General features: G+C 42.6%; 1 protein-coding gene across 1 annotated transcript in view; it reads left to right on the top strand.

Annotated features, from left to right (window-relative positions):
• Positions 1-991: 991 nt before the first annotated feature.
• The window catches only part of LRPPRC (leucine rich pentatricopeptide repeat containing), a 103,838-nt gene continuing 94,962 nt past the window's right edge, over positions 992-9,867 (top strand). The window contains exon 1 of the mRNA XM_059406219.1: positions 992-1,188. Within this exon, the coding sequence (XP_059262202.1) occupies positions 1,040-1,188 (149 nt within the window). The 5' untranslated portion in view covers positions 992-1,039. The remainder of the gene's footprint in view (positions 1,189-9,867) is intronic.

Raw genomic sequence — 9,867 nt, 5'->3', positions numbered from 1 at the left:
AAAGCCTCTGCCTTCGGCTCAGGGCATGATCCCGAGGTTCTGGGATCGAGCCCCGCGTCGGGCTCTCTGCTGAACGGGGAGCCTGCTTCCTCCTCTTTCTCTCTCTGCCTGCCTCTCTGCCTGCTTGTGATCTGTCTTTCAAATAAATAAATAATCTTAAAAAAAAAAAAAAGAAAGAAAGGAAGAAAAGGGAGTGGAAGCCCAGACTGCAAACCCTGTGAAGGCAAGGGCTTCCGGTTTTCTCCCAGATTTGGCTTCAGACTCTTATCCTTATCGTTATCTCACTTCGGTGACTGTGCGTTTATCGAACGAAGAAGCGGGGTGGGAGTTGGGGAAGATAATGAATTCAGTTCCACCTTTAAAACCAGACGACCCTGGTTAGCACCCACCTCTGAAATAAGGCGAGGCGCTGCTTACTGATTTAGGCTTGGACCCATGTATTTTCACACTATGTTCAAGCCCCACAGGAACACAAATCACATCCTATTTAACTTTGGCACAGTGCAAAGGTCCTCAACGTTTTTCAGTCCCACACCTCTCAGAGCTTTCCGATCAGGACGTTGCCATCCGCTCGGCAACTTCGGCGCTGAGCGGGCAACAAAAACCGCGCACGCCCGCGAACTGTCCCACACGCTGGGACCTTCATAGTCGGCTCTTCTCGCGAGTTCCCGGGTGTCCTTGCTAGTTGGCCCCTCGCAAGCCCCTGCGCTAACCTGGGAGGAGTCGACCTCTGCTGACTCTACCAACTGGAAAGTGAAGGGGTGGAGGCATTGAACATGCTGAGAGAAAGGTTAGAAAATGAAAAGAGGATCCCGCTCAGATAATCAGGCACGATACGTTGTTAATAACATATCACACGGGGCTCATATGTCCTTGGAGAAATCTATTTGTCTATCTTCTAAGCGTAAAACAACGCGCGGCTCCCCCTACGTCTGGCGCGTCCGGCCTTTGGTCTCTCCCGCGCCGGGCGACCCCGCGGTCACGTGCTCCCCCTGTCCTTCTCGCCCAGCGTGCATCCTGCGGTGGGGACGGCCGAGCCATGGCAGCCCTGCTGAGACCAGCTCGCTGGCTCCTCCGAGCCGGGGCAGCCCCGCGCCTCCCGCTCTCCCTGCGCCTCCTCGCAGGAGGCCTGAGCCGGCCGCACGCTGTCCCTTGTCTGCCCGCCGGCCGCTGCGGGCCCCTTGCAGGGTGAGTGCCCACGCGCTACCCGCTGCCTGTCTGCAGCGCGGGCGTCCCCCGGGGTCATGGTGCTGGCGGGGGCCGGGCCTGCCTGTCTTTCTCTCTGTGCCCTCTTGCTCGCCCTAAGGCCAAACGTCCCGGGGTCTTGGACCCCGCTTCCCAGCGGGGGTTTCGGGTGACAGGGTCAGTCGACTTGAGAAGGTCACGGCCGTGTGCTGGGTTTGCTTCCGGCATGGATTTAGCTCTCGCTTGGGACTGCGTTTTCCTGTCCTCGGGCTACCGGCGACCTGTTAAGGGGGGGTGAGGGGCGGGGGGCTTTGAAGGCTGCTGCTGGGATCGGATGTTACTCTTCTCCTTAGGATTCACGGGCTTGGATGCTGGCCCACGTGCGAACATTATCGGTGATCAGTAACGAGCTAAAACTTAGATTTCGATAAGTTTATATTTGGGGGGTGGAAGGGATAGGTTGGGAATTTGGGGTGAACAAGGGATAGTTTAGATAGGGACGTTTAATTGTGATCAGCTTGGGCTTTTGCCTACATTTTCTGGAGTGGAGTTTTCCTCGATATTTACAGGGGTGTGGTATGGGTTGGGAATTGTCACAGTAGGGCTATGTTAGTGTCAGTGAGTGAATAAGGGAACATGTGCGGGCACTTCGTGGGGATAAAAGGATGCCAAGGGCTTAGTGGTGTTACGCGCATGAATAAATGCTTCATGGATTGAGGTTTATCAGGAAGTAGGTCTGGCATAGACTTGGAGAGGGGATAAGGAAGTCTGGTGAAAAAGTACTGGAGTAGTATTCTGACCATCTGAGAAAGGGAGATGGGCACTGAGGTTTTAGTATTGGAGAGAAACTGATTTTGAAATACTGTTAATAAATAAAGGTACTTTGGGAGACAATTTAGGACTAAGAGCTAAGGATTTGCCGTTGGACAAGTTAACATTTCTAGGCCTCAGTTTACTTAGTTAGATGGAGTGGTAATATCGTTGGTAGTACTGCATGAGATTATCTATAAAAAACACCTAGCATAAGGCCTGGTACCTAGTAAGTGCTTTATTAGTTATAATAATAGTAATAACCATGATTACATGGATCTTTGTGGAGCAGCCTGGAAACCTATTCTCTGCATAAAATTATATGGAGGAAAAGTTTTATGACTTCTTAACCACGCAGTTATAGATCTTTGGAATGTAGCCTACTTGTAACTTACCGCCTTCCTGGATTTTGTTTTTAGGTCTGAACAGTTAACCTTCAGGAGCCATGCCTCTGCATTCTCAGAAAGCATTTCTCTTCTTTCAAAGACTTTTATTTGGAGAAAGTTGTGTCAGTTACTCTTATTTTTTAGTTCTTAACTATCCCTGTGAGGCCAGAGGAGGGTGGATGGTATCTCTCATCGTTCCTGTTGTGTTTGAGGAAAACAGTAGAACAGAATCTCGTAGAAAGGGTATTGGCCTGAGTGTTCATCAGACCTGGATTCCATTTACTTGCTGTATAATCTTACCTAAGTTCTTTGATCCTCAGTTTCATGATTTGTAAAGCAAGAGATAACAAGGCCTTTCTCTCTCCTTTGCAAAGATGGTTTCTTGTCCTTTAGGATTCAGCTTAAATGCTGTTTCTTCAGAGGTTTATCTCCGCACTCAATGTAAAAACTACCCTATTTTAGTTTTATCATGCTGTGTTTGACTTGTCTAATATTAATCTGCTTTTTGTTTGTTTTCTCAGTAGAAAAAGTGAATTACATAAGAGCAGAACGTTATCTTGCTCACCACTATGCTCAGCTCATAACAAGCAATGAGAAGAGTATTCCCTCTTTCTCTCGTACTCTTAACAGTCCTTTTATATAGTCTCCTGTCCCACAGCCTGCAAGCATGCCAAGATCTTTCCCGTCTGAAAAAAACAAACCCTTTCCTAGGACTCTGGACTCATCTCTGAGTGTTTCCCTCCCCCTGTCCCTGTTTCTGTCTCCCTTATTTCCTCACTTTATATTTACTCTTCCACCTACTGCAGTCACACTGTTTTATTTATTAATTTTTTATTTATTAATATTTTTATTTTATATTATTTACTTAATAAGTACGTTTCACACCCAGCGTGGTGCCCGACATAGGACTTGAATTAGTGACCATGAGAGCGCCACCTGAACTGAGATCAAGAGTTGGACGCTTAACCAACCGAGCCACTCAGGTGCTTCTGTTTTATATTTTTAAATTATAAAACTCATGTTCCTTGGAGAGCAATTGCAAAATACAGAGAGAATAGTAATAAATTAAAAATCACCCTTAGGTGCCTTGCTGGCTCAGTTGGTGGAGTGTGAGGCTCTTGGTCTTGGAATTTTAAGTTTGAGCCCCATGTTGGGTGCAGAGATTATTTAAAAATAAAATATTAAATAAATAAATGAAACAAAAAAAGATACCCTTAATTCTGTCACCCAGAGACAGCCATTGACATATGTATATGCGTGTGTACATATATATGTATATGTATATGTGGGAGAGGGAGAAACCGGCTTTATGCTGAGCAGGGAACCGGATGTGGTGATTGAGCCCAGGGCTCTGGAATCATGACTTGAGCTACGCAGGCGCCTCGGAGCCTCACTTCTTAGGGTTCCTTTCCATGGTGTTCTGTATTCTAGCTATACCAAACTACTACTTCTGAGTCCTCTACAGCAGGGCTTTTTAATGAGCATAAGAATTCCTTGGGGGAGGTGGGGGAAGAATTCCTTGGGGATGTCATGAAAATGGAGATTCTGATTTTGTAGGTCTAGACAGGGGAACTGAGATTCTGCATTCCTAACAAGCCCCAGATGGTAAAGGTACTATTGGTCCAGAGCTCTGTGGGTCCATGTTGCACATCTCTTTGCCTTTGAATGTGGTGTTTACTCTTGGGATGTGTCGCCCCTTTCCCCTACTCAGGTGTTCCTTTTCTCTGTTAAATCTTGATTGCTTTTCCCATTTGACCTCTGCTGTTTTGTGTTTCCCTTAGATCCTGAATCATTAAGCATTATTATATGTACCAAACAGCCCTCCAGACCTGGCTGTAAGTTCCTTGAAGGCAGTGATTTTGTCTTTTTCCCTCCCCTGGTGTCTGACTTTGTGGCACATAATAGGTATCAAATATTTTTTGAGTAAATCACTGAAAATCTTAGGCATTGAGGAAGGAATATTGTGACATGCAAAGACATTTGAAGGGATATTTAATCCATGCCTGTAGTGCAGTGAACGTCCACAAATTCATGCCGATCTTGCTTTCTAAGTATGTCTTATGAAAGACAGATGAGGATTATTGAGTCAAATTCTAGAATTATTAATTTATTAATAATTAATTTTATTGGGCGCCTGGGTGGCTCAGTGGGTTGGGCTGCTGCCTTCGGCTCGGGTCATGATCCCAGGGTTCTGGGATCGAGTCCCGCATCGGGCTCTCTGCTCAGCGGGGGGCCTGCTTCCTCCTCTCTCTCTCTCTCTCTGCCTGTCTCTCTGCCTACTTGTGATGTCTCTCTGTCAAATGAATAATAAAAAATCTTAAAAAAAATAATTACTTTTATTAATTTGTTTTCAGACTTGAAGTGCCAGAAGGTATATACTTCTGTATTCTTCAGTCTTGCTTCTCATTCCTATGTCAGTACTTTTTTCTTTTTTTTAAACAAATTTTTCTTAAAAACCAGCTCTTCCCTTATTTTCTGTGGGAAGTTTGAGGGGCAAATACTATTGCTTTCCCCCAGACTTTTTTTAAATTTTTCTCATACTTCTGAATCAGAAGCTGCTTATACTTTGTTGTGAGTTTGCAGACTTGTGCTTCAGAAGAAAGATAAGCTTTGAATTAAATCTGTTTGGAAGTGGATCTAGATTGATGATTGGCTTAAGGGTGAAGAGCACATACTGCCCTATGACAGAATGATGTGACTTCTAAGGTTGGAAGGAAAGAAAACTTTCCCTTGCTTATTTCTTAATGAGAAAAAGATTTTCTCAGCAAATATTAAGAATCTGTTTGGGTTATGATTCAGCCTCTGGTTTCTGTGTGTTTATAAATTTATCAGTTACAGAGGGTTGTGATAGGCACATGTCCCACTCCTATATGTTGTCCATAAAAGAAGAGCGTAATACTGTGGTTTTTCAGAGAAAAGAGCAGTCACATTTGTTTGTGGTAGGGGCTCAATTGAGTTTAAGAGGACACATGGTAATAAGTAGTCAGAGTGCTCTAGGGGAGGAGAGCATGGAGGGACTTGGAGACCATACTTCCATCCTGTGTGGCTACGTGGGGTTAGGTGTCATGGAAGTTGATATTACCAAGGCCCGTTGATTCCTTCTAGCTATTAAGGTTGATTAGAAGCTGGTTATTTGATGATTGGGAGCCATTGGAGGGTTTTGAGAGGTACAGGTATTGACAAAGTTTATATAGACTCAGGAGAGATAGAGGCTGGGGATGGAAAGACCAATAGGAGCAACATTGATCCACAGATCAGGGCTCATAGGACTTCAGCTAGATGGTGCAGAACTGAAGCAAAAATAAAAACAAACCACTTCCTTTTCTTCTTGAGAGGGAGTGAACAGGAGATTGGTCAGCATGTTGGCAGGTTGGATTTGGAGATGAGGATAAATAGTAGTACCTTCGGATTAGAGCTTTTCCATTTTCAAGTTGTTTATATGAATACATCACACATGTATTTCATCTTCTATGGGTTCATATTACAAATTAGGGAACAAGCTTAGAAGAGTCAAGTAATTTATCTGGGATCTCCAGTTGGGGATTTAACTGTAGACACTGATGCCCAGTTTTGAAGTGTTTTGAGTAATATTGTGCTTTAGGTGTTGAGGGGATTGCTTATGGACATAAAGACATTTTTTAAAAAGGTGATATGATACATTATAGATTTAGAAATTAAAGACTATCACAGATAACTAAGCACATAAGATCTGAGAATGTAAACTCTGGAAGGAATCTTGAGAGTAAATCTTGTCTATCCCTGTCTCACTTTATAGAGCCTAAAGAGTGTCTTGTTCATGTCACATCATAGGTCCCAACATGTGTAACTGTTCATCACTTCCTGTCATAGCTGAGACAAAGGAGACATACTTTTGGACTGGAAGACCTTGAGAGGGAGGGGATGTCTGGATAGGTGGAAAGGAATTGGTGTTTCAAGCAAGGAGACTTTTAAGTGTGGAAGAGTTGTAAGTGGCTTTTCTAGTCTAAAATTTTTGGTCTGTTTAGGGGACAGCTTAACTGGACAAGACTTTTTGGAGAATTGAAGTCTTGTGAAATAGTTGCATGAGAAAGGTCATTGAGATAGCTTTACAAAATATTTTCTTCAAAGGTCACTCAGCAGACACTTACCAAGTCTGTTCTATAATAAAAGCTATTTTTGAGCCCTGTTTGTTAGGAATTTTATATATTTTTTCCTTATATGATCTTTGCAAGGTAGGTACTTTTCTTCAGAGGAAGTAACTAATGATTAGAAAGACCAAATACGGGGCGCCTGAGTGGCTCAGTGGGTTAAGCCTCTGCCTTCGGATCAGGTCATGATCTCAGGGTCCTGGGATCAAGTTCCGCATCAGGCTCTCTGCTCGGAAGCAGGGAGCCTGCTTCCCCCTCTGTCTCTCTGCCTGCCTCTCTGCCTACTTGTCATCCCTCTCCTCTCTCTCTGTCAAATAAATAAACAAAAAAAAAAATCTTCAAAAAAAAAAAAAAAAAGAACAAATACTTTTACCAGAGTCACATAGTTGTTAAATAGGCATAGTTTAGATTTGACTAGGTCTTTAAAAATAAGTGTGTTTTCTGCTATTACACTTTTAAAAGAAGGTGCTCTGGGAAGTGTGCAGTTAATATTTATTATGCTGACTTTGCAGGGTCCTCTGTGTATACTTCTCTCAGTTTTGCTCAACCTTCCGGCGATTATGTACTGCCTTCAGATTTTTTGGTCCGATCTAAGTACTACTGACACTGTTACTTGTATTTAACGTTCTTCTTAACATTGGTTTTAGGTTTAAACTGATGTTATTATAACTTAATTTTATCTTAAGCAAAAATATTAGTAAAATAAAGAGCTTGATGTGATAGTTACTTTTAAATATTAATTAAAATAGATAAAACGACTAAAATGAAAATTTTTTGTTTAAATACTACCTAAAACCATCTTGCCTAGCAGAAGGGTGATATTTTTGGAAACACTGCAGTATCTCAGTTAATCTTTGTGATAGCCTCGTGAGGTAAATACTGTTAACTTGCGGATTTTACAGGCTTAGAGTTGCAGTAATTTGGCCACCCATCTTATAAAATGGCACAGCCTGAAGTCAGGCTGGTCTATAGGACTCAGTCTTGTGCTCGTAAAGCTCAGAGCTCCTGTGTTTCTGCAGTGCCATGGAGCCTTCTATTTTCGTCTCTCTCTCTTTTTTTTTTTTTAAAGATTTTATTTATTTATTTGACAGAGAGAGATCACAAGTAGACGGAGAGGCAGGCAGAGAGAGAGAGAGGGAAGCAGGCTCCCTACTGAGCAGAGAGCCCCACGCGGGACTAAATCCCAGGACCCTGAGCATGACCTGAGCCGAAGGCAGCGGCCCAACCCACTGAGCCACCCAGGAGCCCCTATTTTTGTCTCTTAAGATTGTGCTTGTTAAGTGTTCATGAAAATGGTTCATAATGGGGTAGGATGTATAAGGGGATTAAGTAAGCCTCTAAGGCACTTTTACATGAAATTTTCTTCATCATATTTAAGGAAGTGAGAATGAACAAATTGCATTGGTGAGACTTGTTGCTTGGAATTTGCAGTTAAATGGTGAGGGAACTTTGGTGATAGGTGTTTCTTTCCCATTTCCACACCCACTCTGGTATAGACTTCCCTCAGCTTTTTACTTGGACTACTGCAATAGTTTTCTAAATGGCATCTCTCTCTTAATTGTTGCTACCTTCTAATTTATTCTTCATTCCCCAGCTAGACTAATCTTTCTAAAATGGAAATAGATCACGCCACATCCCCTGCTTAGAAACCGTCAATTTCTATAATTGAAATAAAATCTGTACTGAAAATAAAATCCAGACCATCTATTGTCACAGGTGTTCATGATCTAGCCCACTCACTAGCCCAGTCTTCCTCTTCAACCTCATCCCATCTGTGTTGCTCACTTGCTTGGCCTGCTGACTGTCTGGCTTGCTTGGAGTACTTCTCTGTTGTGCATGGCTGCTGCTTTTAATGCTCAGCTAAAAAATTGGTGGAGGCTTTCCATTCTTTAGTCTCACCTTCCCAGTCCAGGTTTAATTAAGATGTATTCCTGACCTTAACCTTGGGCATCTCAGTTGGTTAATCGTCTGACTCTTAATTTTGGCTCAGGTCATGGTCCCAGGATTTTAGGATTGAGCACTGAGACATGCTCTATGGGGAATCTGCTTAAGATTCTTTCCCTTTCCCTCTGACTTCCCTCCAATCCCACATGCATGTGTATATTCTCTCTCTGTCTCTCTTTCAAATAAATAAATCTTTAAAAATAAATAAAAGGCATTATTCGGCACCTGCCTGGCTTAGTTGGTAGAGCATACAACTCTTGATTTCATGGTTGTGAGTTAAAGTCCCACATGGGGCATGGAGCATACTTTAAATAAATAAAAGGAGGCATTATATTTTTGAGTTTTTAACATGTTAAAACTTAACTGGAATCAGTATCTGTATGCAACTTTTTAAGAAGAATTACATACTGTGACTAAGTTGGGTTTATTCCACGTGTGCAAAGCTGACTCAACATTTGAAAATCAGTCCATGTAATCATACATACCAACAGGCTAAGGGAAACTCAAGCGGAATAGGTAAAATGAGAGATGTGTGAGCCCATGAAATAAGTTTGAGATCTCCATTGTCTACAGAACAGTACAGCAAAATAAGTGGGGAGAGCAGCTTTATGGACATCAGTCTTGTATTTTTGGACATGTTATAAAATCTAAATGCCTTTCTTTTCAGCCATTGGAGGCTTTCCATCCTCTAGTCACACCCTCACAGTCCAGTTTTAATTTTCATTACTTCTAGTGTGAACCCCCTATTGTAGCCATGTTCGTTTCCTTGATGCCTTTCTGCCATGTTGAACTCATTTCAGAGAGATTACCTAAATACAGATCTGGGACTTGGATCCTGTCATTAACTACCTTTTATTGTGACTTTGGGCAAGTTGTTTCAGTTTTCTTATCAATAAAATGAGGATTATGGTAATAAGTTTTGTTACCTAGCATGCATCATTAAATGCTTGATAAATGTCAGTTACTGGTTATACCTACTCTATCACTCTATCACATATCTGTATCCCTCCCCTTTTTTTTTTTTTTAAATTCTGGGAGCTCCAAAGTGTTAGATGCTAGAGTGACTCATAAGAGCAACGGAGTTAACTTGGGAGGGAGAGTTTGAGAACACGTGTAATTAGTTTGGTGCACATTTGAAGCTAAAAAAGAATGAGTGGGGTGCGTGGGTGGCTCAGTGGGTTAAGCTTCTGCCTTCAGCTCAGGTCATGATCCTGGAGTCCTGGGATTTATGGAAAAGGCAAAACTATAGAGAAGGAGAAGTGTGGTTGTAGGGGTTTAGGAGAATGGGGGAGGGGAAGAATAGGTGGAGCACAGGGCAATTTTAGGGCAGTGAAACAATTCAGTGACTACTGTAATGCTTGTCATACATTTGTCAAAACCCATAGGTATGTACATACACAGAGTGGACCCTCTTG

Source organism: Mustela nigripes, chromosome 7 (genome assembly GCF_022355385.1).
Source record: "Mustela nigripes isolate SB6536 chromosome 7, MUSNIG.SB6536, whole genome shotgun sequence".
In the NCBI taxonomy this organism is placed as follows: domain Eukaryota; kingdom Metazoa; phylum Chordata; class Mammalia; order Carnivora; family Mustelidae; genus Mustela; species Mustela nigripes.
The sequence above is the reverse complement of the archived record's forward strand: the minus strand, read 5'-3'. Positions and strand labels throughout refer to the sequence as shown.